Genomic DNA, 16,943 nt, shown 5'->3' on the forward strand with positions numbered 1-16,943 from the left:
ACGCTTCCCCCAGCTCTTTAAGAGCAGCCCAGCTCCTCCATTTCAGGAGCACTACCTGCTCTGAGCATCACCCTGGGGTTTTATCTCACCCGCCATCAACCAAAGAGGTTTTACTGCACCAGGCTGTCCCCTTGAAAATCCTTTGGCGGGCTGGCGTGGCTTGCGAAGGGTTACGGGTGAGGGGTTGGGGGGCTGAAATCGCCTTTCTTTGCCTTTTTTATACCAGCGAGGGGTGGGGGAGGCTTTGCCTGCATCCCCTCGTCCCCGCTGCCCCGGTGGGGGTGGCAGCCGGCAGCAGCTGTGGGAGGTGGGTCGGGCTGTGCCCCCAGTGTGGGCACAGGCAGGAGCAATGGGAGCATCCTGCCCCCTCATCCCATCCCATCCCTGACCATCCCGGGGACACCGGAGAGAGCTGTACGGCACCATGGGGACCCCAGCCCGGCATTTCCTTGGGCGAGGGATCCCCGCGGGAGCATCCGCTGCCGTTAGCATCACCAGCCGTGCGGCAGGGACATGTTGAGGCGGACAAAGCATCCCGGGTCCCATCCCGCAAACCCCCACAGCTCTCACCACCCCTCCACTGCCGTTGGCCACGGCTTGGGCACAACACAACCCCTCCTCAACCCCCAAAGGCGCTGCCTTCAAAGCACCTCCTCCTCATATACGTTGCCCCCATTTCCAGCATCTTTGGGTTGAAAAATGGCCGGGGAGGGTTTGGCAGAGAAGCCTCGCGCAGATTATTCAACAATTGTTTCCCATTTTGCGCCCTCGCCTGCCTCATCCTCCAGTAACAATGACGAAGAGCGGCGCGGAGCCAGCGCCCGCGGCAGGGGTGTTGAGATCAGGGACAGCACAAAAATATCTTCTCTCTGGAACAAATATTTACCAACCCTTCTGCCTTTTGTTCTTGTGGTTCTCATATATTTTTTTTTTTTAATTTTTTTTTTTTCCAGACATTCACTGGCAAAATGTCACACTAAGCAGCAACCCAGAAACTTCGGGGTAGCTGCTTGGCTGCTCTGGGCTTTGTTTTTCTCGCGCGCTAATTGTTAATGAATTTCCAGCCATTCAAGCCAATGCAAACCTGTGAGAAAATGATCTTTTCGGCCCTGATTTCAGAGCTTTATGGCGCTTCGCAAAATCCAGGCAGTTGCCGAGCAAAACGCGGATCATCCCGCAGCATGGGGTGGTGGCAGTGCCGGAGCCGTCCTCGGGTGGGATGTGGCAGAGCCAGACCGGGAGCTGGGGGGGTCTGAGCTCCCAGCATCGCTCCGGGGGTTTCAACGGCATGGTCCTTGCTCCCGGGTGGGGATGGGTTAAATGGGGGTGCGTGCCGTGGTACCCTCACCCCTGGCCGGCTCCTCGCAGATCACCCTTCTCCCCACTCTGCCCCATGGCAGGTTTTTCTTGTTTCCCTTCAAAACCATAACCCCCCTCATGTCCACTTTTTATGGCGGCCAAACAAGAGCACGTGGGTAATTTATGGGCGTTGTGTTTAAAGAAGGGAAGGGGAAAAAACCTCCTCTTCTGGCACATAAACTTACATCTTTGGTTAAAGATTAACCGTGGCCATAAAACCCCCGATGCAGGAGCGAGCGGAGCTCACCCCGTGAGTGCTGCCGGGCTGCCGCCCCGCGCCCAGCCACCCCGTCGGTCACCGTCCCCTCCTGGCCACCCTGGGATGGCCATGCCACCCCCCACCCGCCCCTGCCACCTCCTGCCCCTCTCCCTGGGGCTCTTCCAGGGTGCTCTGCTCCTCTTCTTCGCCCTCTTCATCACCTACGATGAGCCCTCGGCACGGGCGGAGGATGCCGACTTGGTGGCCAACCAGCTCTACGGCATCTTCCCCCTCTTCCAGGACATCCAGGTGATGCTGGTGGTGGGGCTGGGGCTCCTGCTGACGTTCCTGCCCCGCTACGGGCTCAGCGTCCTCACCCACAACTTCCTCCTACTCAACTTCTCCACGCAATGGGCGCTGGTGCTGCAGGGCTTGCTCCATCACTTCCACCATGGCCAGGTCCGCCTGGACCTCCGCAACCTCCTCACTGCCGAGTTCGCCGCCGTGACGGTGCTCATCTCTGTGGGGGCCATCCTGGGGAGGACCAGCCCCTGCCAGCTCCTCGTCGTGGCTGCCTGCGAAGTCCCCATCTACCTCGCCAGCGAGTGGGCCGTCGTCACCCGTCTGGGTGTCCTGGATGTGGGGGGCACCATCACGATCCACATATTCTCCTGCTATTTCGGCCTCGGCGTGTCCAAGGCTCTGTTCGGGGCGGCGCGGTGGCTGGTGCACCCCAAGGAGACCCCAACACCCCGTTCTGACCTCCTGTCCCTGGTAGGGACGCTCATCCTCTGGGTTTTCTGGCCCAGCTTCGTGGCCATCCTCTGCCAACCAGGAGATGCCCAGCACCACGCCATCCTGAACACCCTCCTGGCCAGGAGCGCCAGCGCCGTGACCACCATGGTGGCCTCCAGCCTGCGGGAGAGGGATGGCAAGCTCAGCCCCGGCCACCTGCAGAACGGCAGCCTGGCCGGTGGGGTGGCCATCGGCACGGTGGCTGACATGGCCATGCCGCCGGTGGCCGCTCTTGCCCTGGGCAGCCTCTCAGCCGTGGCGTGCATCCTCGGTTTCAGGTTCCTCACCCCACTCCTGGTGAGGAAGCTCGCGCTCCAGGACCAGTGCGGCATCCACAACCTCCGTGGCTTGCCTGGCATCCTCGGTACCGCAGCCAGTGCCGTGGCCATCCCGGTGGCTTCCGAGGACACCTCCGGGTCCCGCTTCTCCCAGGTGTCCCCCATCGGGGGCAACGCCAGCGAGGCGGCGGGGGCACAGTGGGGGGACCGCAAGGTGGGCAGGCAGGCGCTGTGCCAGGCGGCGGGGCTGGCAGTGGCCATCGGCGGCTCGCTGCTCGCCGGGCTGCTTACTGGAGCCGCGCTCCGGCTGCCCTGCCTGGCCCGGCCGCCCGAGCGGCTCTGCTTCGACGACTTGCTGTATTTTAAGATCCAGGATCAGGCCGAGAGCCCGGAGCCGGGCAGCACCGCCGAGGAAGGAGACCTGGCTCTGAAGGAGCGGGTTTAGGCACCATGGTGTGTGCAGCCACAGCGAGAGCCGGGGGACCGGCTCAGGGGTTGTACCTTTCTGTCCCCATCACCCGCGGGGAGCAGCAGGCAGGAGATGCTGCCTGCACCCGCTCCCTGCCCCACGCCTGGCTCCGGCCACCGAGGATGTTGGCAGGGCCGGGCCAGCACCACGGCACCGGTCCCTCCTCCATCCTCCCACCCTGCGGCTGCAAACCCCCTCCTCTGCCCCGGGTCCTCCCAGGATTCATCCATCCCCGGCAGCAACCGGAGAAACAACCTGCTCAGGGTCTCTCCCTCGGGATGGCTAATAACCCCCACCTAATGGATGGCCCCGCTGCAGGGCACCGGCACCAGTGCCGGCTGCTTTGCTCTCGGCAGGCAGCATCACCCGCGGTGCCCACCCTGACCCTCGGCTCCAGCTCCCCCTCGGGACTCCCCTGCCCACGATGGGCAGCACCTGGCGAAGGCTGCCAGCTGGCTGCCGGCTCCAGCCACGGCTCTGGCCACGGCACCAGGCCGGGAACTCAGCATCCACTGCCTGGAGGGTGGAAACGCAGCGGCAGGGTGAGGTGAGGTGCGATGAGCTGGCCCCAAGCGAGGGATTTTGGAGGGATTTGATAACCCGCACTGGGCAATCCACTCTCCAGGATAGTTTGCAAAGGGAGGCGCCAGCTTTTTTTACCACCGGTGCAGCAAGCGGCGATGAGGACGCAGCTCAAGTACGGCGAGGAGCCTCAGAGAGAGCCAGGATGCGGGGGGCACCCGCACCCCACAGCACCCTCATCCCACCCCAAAGCTGGGGCCGGGAAAGCTGCACCAGCATCTCGGGGTGCTGGGGAGCCCCGAGGAAGAGCAGCGCAGTTCCATCCTGCCCTGGGGAAGCAAGCCGCTTCCACCCCGTGGAGGACAAAGCCTGCGGTCCATCGCTGGCATGCGGCAAGCTGCGAGCGCGGGGCCGCATCCTGCCCGGAGAGCGAGGGCTGTGATTCACATCCCCCCCCCCCCTCCATGAGTCACCGCTGCCCCTGCGCCGCCACGGATCCCGCTGCTGCGGAGACAATGTCGGCGATGCTCGCGGGCTCCCGAGGGGGTCGAGGCAACCAAACCCCCCCCCCAGTACCGGCGGCAGGAGCGGAGGTCTCTCAGCACTGTTGGGGGTCCCCAACCCTGAGCCGGCAGGAGCGGGGCTGGATCCCCTCCGCCCGGCGTGGCCCCAGGCAGAGCCGACACCAAGAGGGAGCGAGGCTGGGGAATTCGCCCTCCAATAATCACAAACAGGCTCGGGGGCCCGGGCGTGTTTGGTTAATTGTTAGAATAAAATATTGCCGAGCTGTGACAAAGGAATCCTGCCCCGCAGCCCGGCGCGGCCGAACAATGGGCCCTGGCACAGGATGCCGCGGGCCGAGCAGCGGGGCCGGGGGCCACGGTGGCGGGAGGCAGCCCAGTCCCCCCTGCCCCGGCCCCCAGCCGAGCCCCGGTGACCCCTCGGCTTCTTGGCATGGACGCGCCCCGTGCCGGTGTTGGAGCCATCGTGCGCCCGCTGGCCGGCATGGAGGGGGAACGGGGTCCGGCCGGGCCCCTCGCCGCTGCCTGGCTCCCGCTGGGCGTCGAGAGCTGCCGGAGCCAGCGCCCGCCCGGGGAGCCGCGATACCATTGGGGCCCGGATCGGCAGCATCCAGCCTCGGCGCGAGCTGGTGCTCCCGCTGAGCCTGGCATCCCGGTCCCGCTGGCTTCCCCCTGTGCCGAGGCCTGCCAGCTCCAACGCCCGGCTCCGGCTCCAGCTCCGGCAGCAGGGAGGAGGGTGCATGGGGCCGGCGGCACCGGGGGCTGCAGCCGCCACCTCGGGAAGCAGCCATGGAGAGAAATCATGTACACACACTCATGCACATGCATGCACATGCATGCATAGACACAAAATCATATGCACACATCCATGCACACACACATGCATGCATGCACGCACATAATCACATGCATGCACCCATACACACATGCATGCACCCATACACACATGCACACACACGTACATGCACGCACAGACATATACATGCATGCACACGCACACAAGCATTCACACACACATGCATACTTGCATGCACGCACATGCACGCGCAGCCCCGAGGCTGCAAACCTCTTGCTGGTGGAGGAGACAGTGGAGCAGGGCAGAGCGGCTCTCCAGCATCACCCAGCCCTTCCCGGCGGGAGCCGAGCAGCCTGCGGCACCCAGCGGGGGAGCGGGCGATGGGGGCGCAGGGAAGGAGAGCACCCAGAGCTGGGCCTGGGCGCACCCCGCCTCTCGGCTGGCATGTCCTGGCACGGGCGCCCTGGCACGCCGTGGCACAATCTGGTCGGCAGATGCCTCCAAAACCAGCAACGGGCCCAGGAAATGATGGGGGGTCAGCACTTTCCCGCTGCCCGGAGGGGTTCAGGCACCCGGTATCCCATGGCCAGCGGTGCCAGGAGCCACCTGGGCCGCGGCACAGCTCCATGCAGCCCCGCTCTCGGCCGTCCCCATCCCCCGGGACCCGCTGTCCTCCGGCTGGAGCCGGGCAGCGATGCCGCTGGGAGTGCTGCCCCGCGCCCGGCTCTCCCCGCTCCTCCAAACCAGCCGCTCTCCAAAGGATGGAGCAGTAAAATATTCAGCAGAGCCCCTAGCGTTTATCACACCGTAAATCTGGGCTTTCAACAGCTTTACGATGCTGCAGGGAGATGGGAGAGAACAAAACGCTGCTCTGCTTCGTCAGACACAGCCTGCATGTGCCAGTGCCCCCAGCGCTGGAGCTGCCAGGGGACGGGCCCCCAGCCCTGCTTGCGAGGGGGATGAGGACCGAAGCAGGGGGCTCATATGGGTGAGGGTCCCCCTGGACACCGGCCAAGGGGGCTGCTGGCACCCCAGGATGGTGACGGCTCCGCTCCAGTCCAGCGGCAGCTGCGTTTTGGTGGGCCGGTGATGGTGCAAAGGGGCGAAACGCTCCTCCGGCATCGGCTCTGTGGAAATATGGCAGCCACCGTCCCCTGGGCATGGTCCCCGGGCATGGTACCCCAGCATGGTCCCTGGGCACAGTCCCCTGGCACAGCCCCTGGGCATGGCCCCCCAGCACGGTTCCCCGGCACGCTGGGGTCTGCTGCTGCCTCTGAGCTCAGCCCGCAGCCAGGTTGGGATGCAGGATGCTGGTCCTGGTAAGGAGCACCAGTCCCCATCCCCATCCCCGTCCCCATCCCCGCAACCCCCAGCAGCGCTCGCCGCCAACCCCCATCTCCCGGCGGGCCCCTGCCGTGATGGCAAAACAAGCGGCGAGGGGAGGAAGCCGTGACTGCACTGTTTGCGCGGCGCTCGGACGCATCTGGCAAGGCGATCAGCCGGCGGCACATGGCACGGCACGGGGGCGAGGGCACGCCGAGCGAGCCCCCCCACCCCGCGCATCCCCTCGTGCCCTAACACACGGGCGTGCAGCCTTCGCACGCACGCCGTGCCCTGCCCTGTAGTGTGCCCGAGCACACGCACCTCATCCTTGCAACCGCCTCGCCCGCGGTCCGGGCAGGCTTGTGCAAGGTGGGCACGGACCGCGGGCGAGGTAGGGGCTGGCAGGGCGCCGACCGGCTGCCAAGCGGCTGGCACGGCACGGCGGGGGGGGCACGGCGGCAGCGGCTGCTGGAGCCACATCAGAGCGGCCCCCCCGGAGCAGCCGGGAGCGTGCGGTGCTGCCCTCGAAGGAAATGCGCTCACTCCCATGTGCTGCACACTTGGGTTCGCCTCGCTGCTATTTTTATTTGACTTTTCAGGGCCCGTTTCCTTTTTCCGGCTGTTTTTGCTGTGATTCCACCATCGCTTCGACCTCGCTTTTCTCCTCCCTCCCTTTTGCCTCTTCCTTCACTCTTTCCTTCCTTTCCATGCACTCATTCCTGCCGCCGCACCGGGCTCCCTCTCCCCCCCTCCCCGCAGCCCGGTGCTCGCGGCAAGCTCACGGCGAGCTCGCGGCAAGCTCACGGCGAGCGTGCCGATGCCTGTAAAACCCCACGAACGCCAGCGCACGCCTCCCACCGCCACTTCAGATGCCGAACCGGCAGCACCGGGCAAAAACTTTCCTATTCCCTGTCCGCAGAGGCAGCCGGGGTGAGATGCGGGGTGGAGGGGGGGGTGCACAGGCAACACACGGTGATTTCGGCAGTGGCTGCCCTCCCCTGTTGCTGCTCTGTTTTATCTGGGAAGGTGCTGACGGGTTGGTGGAGGAGGCGGGGGGGGGACGGGACACTTTGCTCCAGCCTTGACGCAGAAAAAGGCAGTGAGTCACCCTGTCCCAAGCCACCGTCCCGTTCGCGCCGGTGCACGAGCCACCGGGTCCCGCCGAGGCGTTGCGGTCGTCCCGGCCGTGCCGTGCCGCGGTTCCCGCGGCACGGCACGGCCGGGACGACCGCAACGCCTCGGCGGGACCCTCAGCCCCATCCATGGGATATCAGGCATCAAAAGGGCTATTTTGGGATGCTGGCAGGATGCGGGGTGGGGTGGTGGTGGTTGGGATGAGGCGGGGGAATAAGAAAGAAAACCCGAATCTAAACCAGTGCAATACCGGCTCCGTGGAGGCAATAGAAAGGGCAGGAGGAAAAGAAGGCAGCGCTTGTTGCCGAGGAGGAGGATGGAGCTGGGAGGAAGGAGCCCAGGCATGGTGGAGCTGGCTGGGGAGGAACGTGGCACCGGTAGCAGTGCGGTGCAGCTCCGGGAGGCCTCCGGCAGCGGGATGTGCCGAACCGTGGCTCCCCGGATGGGGCCCCGCTGCCGGTGCCAGCCTGCCCCGTGCCACGCAGACGGCGTCTCCCCCGGGGCCCACGGGCCTGATCCTGCTAAACACCCATGGGCCCTGGAGGGACCCCACAAGAGCAGCATCCCCAGCCTGCGCACCCCCTGCTCTCATCCCCAAACCAGGGTCCCTCTCCTGCCTCATCAAACCAAGGGGCCCTGCCTGCACCCTGCTAAATCCCACGGCCCCCGGTGTGCCTGGGGTAGGGGGGGCCTCTCCTACCCACCCGTGGCAATGCAGCACCCCCCAGGTTCCTTCCAGCCCAGGTCCCAGAGGCAGGGGGTGGGCGAGAACCCCTGAGCATCTCCTGCCCTCCCCATCCTGCATCCCCCCACCCCAGCCGGCTGCTTGAACCCCCAGAGAAACCCCCGGGGGAACTGTGCCCCGCGTCCCTTCCAAGGTGCACGGGTGGGGGTCCCAATCGCCAGCAGCACCCATTGCTCCCCCCTGGCTGCAGCCCCGTTGGGACCTGGGAGGGTGGCCGAGGCCCCGGTGGGGACAGGGCCACGGGATACTGGCGTGGCTGTGGTCCAGGTGGGAGCCATGGCCGTGGTCCAGGTGGCCGCGTGGCCCAGGCCACAGGGACACACGGCCGTGGACAGCCGTCCGGCTCCGCTCAGCACGCACAGCCCACTGCTGCCATCTCGTGTCCTCGACAGACGTCCCCACAGGCACGCAGCCAGGGCTGGCCCCACTCACGGCTGTGACAGCATCTGCCCGGGTGGAGAGGGGCTGGGGAAACTGAGGCAGGGGCGCAACGCGAGCCCTCCTTCCCCAGCCGCTGCTCCAGCCCTGCCCACGGCTCGGGGAGGGGGAATGGCCTCCCAGAAAAGCAGCTCCTGCAGCAGAGCCCCGTCCTCCACCACCCATGCACCAGCATAAGCGCGCAGGATGGGGCCCCGTGGGCCAGGGATGCAGGCACGGCGGGCAGAGACAGGATGCCACGGTGCCCACTGCTGCTGCGTGCTCATTCCAGGGCTCGCATGGCCCCTGCACAATGCCCGGCCCCTGCACCGTGCCAGCCCCATCCACAGCACAAGAACCCCTGGGTCACCAGATAAAGCACCCAAAGGGCTTCCAGGGAAGGCGAGGTTTTATTTCTGGCTTCCCAGAGACCGTCTGCCACCCAACGGGGGAGCGGGGACCCCAGTTGGGGCACTGGCAGAGCGCAGTGATGAGGGAGGATGCTCCTCATCTCACCGAACCCCACATCCCTCTGGTTCAGCTCACCGGGGGTGCCAGGGCACCCACAGCGCCGAGCAGCTGGGTCCCCCCCCAGTGCTGCCCATCCCAGAGGCCGAGCCTTGGCCCCAAGCCCCCGCAGCTGCCTGGGGTTTTGCCGTTTATCCGTGGGCACCAGCGCTCCCCAGGCTTCTCCGGGCGCCCAGTGATGCACCCCAACTTCCCCATCCGCCGCGGGTGCCCGGCTGCTCGGTGTGTCCCAGCAGTGCAACAGGGACACATGTCCCTCTCCGCAGCCTGGCCACCCTCAGAGCCTTGCAGATGCGCCGTGGTCTCGCTTCCAGCAGAGCCCTCCGAGCCATGGCCCCACGTGTCCTCTTTCTGCCCCGAAAAGCAACCGTTGTCCCCAAGAAAGCAGCAAGTGACGCAGGGCCAGGAGCATCGCAGAAATCCAACTCCTCGCCTCCTTTTTTTGGCGCTTCCCCTTCTTCTCGCCCGCGTTTCTGGTGTTCCAGCTTCTTGCCGCAGCCATCCCACGGCAAACCAACCTGCCAGCCCCCACCACGTGCGATGGGGCCGGTCCCCGGGCACCACTTGAAACAGGAGGATGAATTCAACTTGGGCAGCCGCTGGTAGCAACTCCGCTGCCTTCAGGGTTGAATTTGCCCCAGGTTTCCAAACAAGACGCTGGCAGCCACGGTGCCGGAGCAGTGCGTCCCTCCGGCGCGTGGTGAAAGTGTCCCTACGAGTCCCGGGAGGCGCGGTGGGGTGCGTGCAGGGCGTAGAGCTTCTCCCAGCAGGTCGCCAGCCTCTCCACCTTCCTCCCGATCTCCCGCAGCTGCTTCCTCCTGCGGCCGGGTCCCCCACGCCGGGACTGTGCCGGGATGCGCGGCGAGCTCTGCTGTCGGCGTGCCGAGGGAGTAGAAATACCCCCCCCAGCATCACGCAGGCGTTAGTCACGGGGACAAAAGCCACCGCCCCAGCACCGAGGATGCGCCTGGCACATCACACCCTGCGCACGTGGGGTTGGCGTGGGCAAAGCTGCGGGCTGGGGCGGCCAAACCGCCCGTGGCCACGGCGAGGACGTGATCTCGGGTCCCCAGGGGTCCACAGAGCTAGCCGTTCCCCCCCCCCCCCCGAGCTGGCAGCATGCACCCCACAGCACATCCACGGACAGGGCAGACGGCCAGGTCGGGTCTGCAGGCGGCTGTCCAGACCAGCAGCACCTCCATCCCACACCAGCAAACCCCAGGCAGGGTTAGCCCCAGCTGATTTCCCCGGCAATGGTGAGGAGGACAGCCCCAGCACCGCGCCAGAGCCAGGCAGAGCCGGGGAGCCGGCGCTTCGCTGCCCTGGGGTTTCCCCGCTAGTTAATGAGTTGCTGGTGGCTGCCGTAAGGGATCCTCCCGGCCGGGGTTTCCCTGGCAGAGCCCCGGGGATGCTGGGGGAGCCCAGACCAGCGCTTTGGGGAGACATCCCAGTTCTTGCCTACGAGCACCTGGGAGTGAGAGCAGGACTGGGTGAGCCCACCCACCAGGCGAGCATCCCACCGGGACGAGGCTCTGTGTTCCCATCAGCCGTGGCATCGTGGCACGGGTGGATAAACCCGCTTGGGAGGTGGTGGTCAAAACCCACCAGCTTGTCCCACACTGCTGCAGCCGGACTTCCCTCCCTGGCCAGTTTAAAGCTCACTGGGATGTGCCATCAGCATCCAGCCACAAACCCAGCACAGACCTTCACCCCGCCAGGATGCTGCGGGCAGAGCCTGGAGACTCCTCATGGGCAGCCAGGAGAGCACGCAACAGGGCAGGCTCTGCCCGCAGCCCACGTGCTGGAGAACTGGGAGCCACTGGGCTGACTGGGAAGGGGCAGGGCTCCCACCTTGCTGATTTTCCTGCAGTTCTCCCTGAGCACGAAGTCGGTGTTTCTGGCCACCTTCCACACCGCCAGCTCCTCGGGGCCGCGCAGGGTGCCGGCCGCCACCTCCTGCAGGGACATGCTGATGTTGTAGATGGAGAGCAGGATCTTCTGGTCCTGGAGAGGAGAGAAGCACGCGGCCCCGGGCAGGGAGGGGGGCTCGACAGCTCCCGGGGGGCTCAGTCCACACGACCCCCCAGCCCCGGGTCCCTTGGTGCTCACCTTGTCCGAACGACAAGCTGCCCTTGCGTTCCTGTCTGCCGACCCGCTTAGGTTTTTCTGGAGAAATAAAGCAAGCAGATCAGGCATCCCGAAGCATCGGTGCCTCCCACGTGGGGCAGGAATCCCCATTTAAACACAGCACTCTCCTCAGAAACGCTGGCAAAGCGGCCAGCCCCATATTAAGCTTCCAAGCTCATCCCTCCCCACCCACATCCCACAGCAGGGCCGCATCCAGCTCAGCAGCATCCCCTGGAGCCAAGGGCTGGGGTCCCAGGCAGACCCCCCCCTGCCACTCACCAGGTTCTGGATCTCGTGGAAGATGACGGCGCGGTACTGCCGGAGGATTTTGGCGATGCTGCACCTCTTGCCTCTGCTCAGCACGGCGACGAGCAGGAGGAGCAGAACAGCGCAGGAGAGCGCCCGGGGGAAAATCTGCGTGGGGAAGGGCTCGGTGTCAGCCAGGGATGAAGGGATGCTCCAGGCTCTGCCTTCAGCCCCTCGCCACAAGCCTCCATCAGACCTGTCCCCGGCTTGGTCTGTCCCCAAGCTCTCTGTCCCAACAGGGTCCCCAGTAGCTCCCCAGCTTGTGGCATTTCAAGGCCAGACCCTCAACCACCAAAAATCAAGAGGAGCGGAAAGGGACGTGCCCTGCTCTTTGGAGAGGAGCTGGAGGCAGGGAGCAGCCTGGTTCCCCGCCAGCAAAACTCCACGCCTCGACACAAACAGCTTCGGGCACCCTCGGAAGGATGCTCTCCACACCTCCGCAAACCCCACAGCACGGACGCAGTTATTCAGCATTTTTCCAGCTCCCACGCAGCCCCGGCTCGTCCCAGGCTCTGGTACCCTCACGCAAGAGCCAGATAGAAGCAGCACAACCGCCTGCTCTCGCCAGCGCGTCCCGGCTGCCTCCGAGCCTCCTGGCTCCAAGCCTTCCCGGCAGCCCCGAGCCGGCCCCGGCAGAGCGGGGAAACCCAAGCACTGACATCTGAGCTGGCGGGGGAGCATGGGGAGGGGGCGGCTGGACCCTCCGAGGGATGAGTCCCAGGGCTTTGAAGAAAAGCCAGCGCAACCTCAGGTGACCGGGGATATTTGAGCAGTCCCACAGCAGCAGGGTGAGGATGGGAAGCCCGATACATGCACAGCATCTGCCGGGAAAGGAGCCTGACAGCTCTCCACATCTCCACATCGCTGAGCGATGGCATGGTGCTAGGGCCCCATCCTGGCACCGGGGCATTTCTATCATCTCCCGTTTGCAGGAAAAGCCCCCCCCAAAATCCCCCCCACCCGCCCTCCCTGGGTGTCAGGTCTGGGCAGGCAGAAAGCAGCTCAGCTCCTTCCAAATATGCAACCCCTGTGCTGCGGCCAAAGCACAAGTGAGGAGGAAGGGGCAGGCAGCTCTGCCTGCTGCCAGCGTCTGCCTGCCCTAAGCCCCAGCTCGCATCTCGGTGGGTTCACTGCCGCCCCAGCCACATCTGGCTCTCGGGCTTGGTCTTTTCCTCAGAGAAGCCAGAAGGAAGAAGTTCCCTTGCTGAAGTCCGAGCCCAGGCAGACGCCATCCATCCCGCCCTTCGGTGGGAACCTGGAGGGTTTGTTTGTAAAACCTGCCTCCGCTCCGTGCTCCCCACTTGATGACGGGCTGGTCCCGGCTCCAAAAGGGCGAGGAAACCTTTCCCCACCCTCCTGCTCCCGCAGCTCAGCAGCAGCGATAGGGGCTTAACGCGAGGCGAAACCCAACACGCCGCAAGTCTGGGAACGCACGGACACAGGCGTCACCTTGGAGCAGAAGCGCGTGTGAGGAGATGAGCAAGTCCACATGCAACCAGTACAAATCCCACTGGGCTCTTCAGCTTCCTTAATCGCCGCACGCCTTCCAGTAGAGCTGTGCTGGGCCCCATCCAGGGGCCAGGAAGGGCAGGGAAGAGCCTCCTCGTGCTGCTGGCTTTGCTCTCTGCAAACCCACAGGGAGATCTCTCCCCAGAGGTGATTCAGCAGAGAGACAAGGGTATAATCCTCAGGGACACCAAAGGAGAGCACTGCTTCCATGAGGACACCCTGTCCAAAGTCTAAGGGTTGCTCTCAGGAAGCCTCCTCCGCCGGGCAGACAAGGCCATGCGATTTTACCATTAAACTGGGAATGACTTCCCTGAAGTGGCTTATTAAACAACTGGGACCAAATTCCAGGAGAAAGCACACCATTTACAGCATTTCCAGGCAGCCGAGCCTGGCACTGGACTCTCAGTCCTTAGCACGGGAGGAAGCACAGCCTGGAGTTAAAAAAAGCTCAGCGAGCAGCCGGGACAGGAGCTCGGAGGGTGCAGTAGGTGCTTCCCACCACCCCCACAGAGAGCGGGGAAGCAGCGGTGACAAGAGAGGGATGCAGGGGAGAGACGAAGCCGGCAAACCCCGGTCCTGGCCATCGCTTCCCACCCTTCAGGATAGAGGAAGATAAGTTCAGCGGCTGATTTGGGGTTATTCCTTCTCCCCTTGCTCCCATTCCCGCAGCAGCAGCAGCAAGCTCCAGGCAGGCAGGGCAGCTCTGGGGTTAGGCACATCCCTTCCCACGGGAGGGCTGGCAGGGAAGGAGCAGGCAGGGGAGCGCGGGTGCAGGACGGTGGCTGCCTGCTCCGCCTGGCAGGGGAAGCTAATCTCTTCCTCAGCTCTAATCCTCCAGCAAATACGAGGAGATAAGGGAAATCACCATTATTGATAGAGCAGCTTCTGGTAGCACTCGTGCTAGCCCCAGCCACCCAGGCAGCAAGGGGCAATGCTGGCCGCCTGCCCGGGAGCTCCCCGGGGGTCCCCAGGTCCTTCCAGCCAGATGGACCCTGTCCCCGACACCCTCCTACCCAAAGGGACCCTGCCACCACCCAGCACCTGCCGCAGCCCCGGGCAGGGACGGACCCTCCGTTCTCCCCCTCGGGACCAGGCAGGTCCAAGCCCCATCCCAGCCACAGCAGCCTGGTCCCTCTGGACCAGCCCTCCCAGCCGGACCGGAGCCCCTTCCCCACCGGCTCCCAGTTCCATCCTGCCGCGACCCTCCCAGCCGGATCCAAGCCCCATCCCGACTGGTCCAAGCCCTTTCCCGGCCGGACCACCCCTTCCCGGACCAACCCCTTCCCGGCCGGACCGGCCCTTCTCCCAGTCGGTCCAAGCCCCATCCCAGGAGAACCAGCCGCGTCCCGACGGGTCCCAAGCCCCATTCCCGGCTGCTGCGAATCCCACCCCAGCCGAGCCGACCCCATCCCGGCGATGGGGGGGGTTCCAGTCCGGCACCCAGCGCAGCGGGGTCCCGGGGGGAGGGGGGGGGGGGTGTCGGTGGGAGGGGGGGAGCGGGCCCCCACCGCCCGCAGATCCGCAACCCCCGGGAAGGGGAAGGGGCAGCGGCCCCGGTGCACTCACCATGGAGCCCCGCGGGAGCTGGGGGGCCGCCGGCGCGGACCCTGCGGCGGCTCCCGGGGAGCCCGGCCCGGCCCGGCCCCTGCGCCGCGTCCCGCTCCGCCGGGGCTCGCGGTTTGAACTTGGCTCCACGGTGGGAGGGGACGGGCCCGGCCGCCGCCGCCGCGGGGGGGCAGAGAACGGGACACGGCGGCCACACCGCCGCCGGCCCAGCCCCGGCCCCCGCAGGGGGGGGGGGGGGGGGGGGGGGGGGGGGGGGGGGGGGGGGGGGGGGGGGGGGAGTGCTGCCCCGCGCCCCCGGCATCGGCTCCCGGTCCTTCCCCCGTCCCGGGGCACCGGCTGCTGGCCCCGGGCGAGCAGAGAAGCCGGGGGGAGGGAGAGCGGGCTCGGGGAGTCCCGCCTGCGGCTGCAGGGACGGGTCCGCCTGCAAGGGACGGGCCCTGCTCTCGGTGAGCAGTCGTGGCTGGAGGGTCAGGGTAGGAGAGGGTCCCTCGGCCCCCAAAGGGGCCAGCAGAGACAGCACCCCACGGTCTCACCCACCCGGAGATCCAAAGCGATGCACGTCCCTAGGAGGTAGAGCAGGGTTGGGGCTGTATTTGGTGCTGCCAAGGTGTGCCGGAGCCCGGGAAGGCAGACCATCCCGAGTTTCAATTTCTGTTAGCGTTTGGGGCGATAGTTATCATGCTGGACACGCAGCCGGTTAGCACTTACAACTGCACGCCACATATGGCAGAAGTGACCGTCCGGAGTGAGACCCCTAAAATACCCACGTGCGTGGTGTCCCCGTCCTTTCAGCCAAAGCCCACTCCTGTTTCCCCTCTCTGAGTTTTGAACAGGTACGTCAACGTCAGCGTGCCAGCCCGGGCACAGAAAACTGCCCTGACTCAATTTTGATGGCTTCTGTACAGGATGCAATGGGAAAAAAAAAAAATTTTAAAAATTGAACCGACAGCAAGAAGGTTCCACTGAGGAGTGGCAGGCATGTGTTTTAGTAAGAGATAAAACAAGTGGCTGAATAATCCAGCTCTTCTCAGCTTGGCAAGAATGTTCCTCCATGCGAAGTGGGAACCACAGCATACACAACATACCGCTGAAGACAAGACCCATATAACTTGTTTATTGAGCTCTAGATATAGTTAAAACTCGTAGGTGCCATAATCCATTTAAAAACCACAAAGACATCTACAAACATTAAAAGGCTCCAAGATTGATGATCCCTTTTATCTAAAAAAAAAAAAAAAAAAAAGAAAAATCATCCCAAAACCAAGGAATGTAACCCCGCCGGGCCAGGGGAAAGGGAAGCTGCAGATACGGAGAGCAGGCAGCACAAGGAGCTTGGTGCTGCGAGGACGCGGTGCGGCAGCACATCCCGGGGCTTCCAGCACATCTCGGTGCGCAGCGCCGGGAAACAATCTCTCCTCTCACCACCCACAAAGAACAACTCTCCTCCAGCAAGTCCCTCCCGTGAGTTTTCTCAATCCCAGAGCTCTTAGGTAGCCTTTCCCAACAAATCCTTAAGGGATGCGGTGCTGCTACCTGAGCAAGGGGCAGGGGAAGCTCACAGATCCCGATCAGTGGGCGCACACACAGTATCTGGCTCGAGGGAGATGCTCCAAACGCTTGTTAGAAGTCAGAGGTCTCTCCGCTGAGAAAAGCCATGCCCCTGCAGTTCCAACCGTCCTTCCCCATCTCAACTCCACAGCCACCAAACGACAGCAACGCAGGGCAGAGGAATTTATGTACCGCTGGCACCCAGCTTTCCCAAGCACATCGCTACGCTAGGAAGTGCCGCAGCAACCGAAATGCCGTATTCCCTTCCCAGAGAAGCGGGATACAGTCCCCGTGTCCGAGCACTTACACAGATCACATTATGGAGGAAGAGTAAAAGCCGTGTGAGAAGCACAAGGGGCTGAAGGACAGCACGCATCAAAAACTATTTTTCAACATTTTTTTCTCCTGCAGTTTCTGGCTCAGTCTTGAAATCCCTGTCCAGCCATGTTCCCTTCCCACACGTCTACCCTCTCCTTTCCACAACAGCGATGTCTCCGTTCTCCTCCCCAAACGCCCCTCCCTTCCCCTGTGCATAAGCCCACACACAGGAAGGATGCCAGTGATGGCGTGAAGCCCCTGAGCAAGAGTCTCTCAACTCCCAACGCCTCTCACTCACCTTTGGGAAACTACAATTCCATGGGACATCCGTGATCTACACCCTCCTTAATGCAAACGCAGCTTCACATACTTTCACCAGCTATTCAAGAGAAAGCACAAGCGTTTCCGTTATAAACCCAAAGAAAAACAGGCTTTTGCTTCAAGACCAACCGTTTCTACCTCAGTGTTAAAAGACAGGCTTCT

At 64.2% G+C, this 16,943-nt stretch overlaps 2 protein-coding genes across 2 annotated transcripts; one reads left to right on the plus strand and one right to left on the minus strand.

The window, feature by feature from the left end:
• Positions 1-1,681: 1,681 nt before the first annotated feature.
• Positions 1,682-3,076, plus strand: LOC127023489 (ammonium transporter Rh type A-like). Its single transcript, XM_050907603.1, has 2 exons — positions 1,682-2,785; positions 2,858-3,076. The coding sequence occupies exons 1-2, from the start codon at positions 1,682-1,684 to the stop codon at positions 3,074-3,076; spliced, it is 1,323 nt and encodes a 440-aa protein (XP_050763560.1).
• A 6,663-nt stretch (positions 3,077-9,739) lies between these two features.
• On the minus strand, positions 9,740-15,230 carry C17H20orf204 (chromosome 17 C20orf204 homolog). Its single transcript, XM_050907604.1, has 5 exons — positions 15,132-15,230; positions 11,493-11,627; positions 11,196-11,252; positions 10,938-11,090; positions 9,740-9,954 (listed from the first exon to the last, which is right to left on the minus strand). Exons 1-5 carry the CDS (start codon positions 15,228-15,230, stop codon positions 9,799-9,801), a joined length of 600 nt encoding a protein of 199 aa, XP_050763561.1. The 3' UTR covers positions 9,740-9,798.
• Positions 15,231-16,943: the final 1,713 nt, after the last annotated feature.

The sequence above is a fragment of the Gymnogyps californianus genome, chromosome 17 (assembly GCF_018139145.2).
Source record: "Gymnogyps californianus isolate 813 chromosome 17, ASM1813914v2, whole genome shotgun sequence".
NCBI lineage: Eukaryota > Metazoa > Chordata > Aves > Accipitriformes > Cathartidae > Gymnogyps > Gymnogyps californianus.

Bases quoted from the DNA above. Each gene is read 5' to 3' on its own strand.
- C17H20orf204 (XM_050907604.1), bottom strand. From the start codon at position 15,230: ATGGTCTGCCTTCCCGGGCTCCGGCACACCTTGGCAGCACCAAATACA. The intron at 11,628-15,131 runs GTGGGTGAGACC...TTCCCCACGCAG, and splicing joins GCATCGCTTTGGATCTCCGG to ATTTTCCCCCGGGCGCTCTC. The intron at 11,253-11,492 runs GTGAGTGGCAGG...TTATTTCTCCAG, and splicing joins TCCACGAGATCCAGAACCTG to AAAAACCTAAGCGGGTCGGC.
- LOC127023489 (XM_050907603.1), top strand. From the start codon at position 1,682: ATGGCCATGCCACCCCCCACCCGCCCCTGCCACCTCCTGCCCCTCTCC. The intron at 2,786-2,857 runs GTGTCCCCCATC...GTGGGCAGGCAG, and splicing joins CCGGGTCCCGCTTCTCCCAG to GCGCTGTGCCAGGCGGCGGG.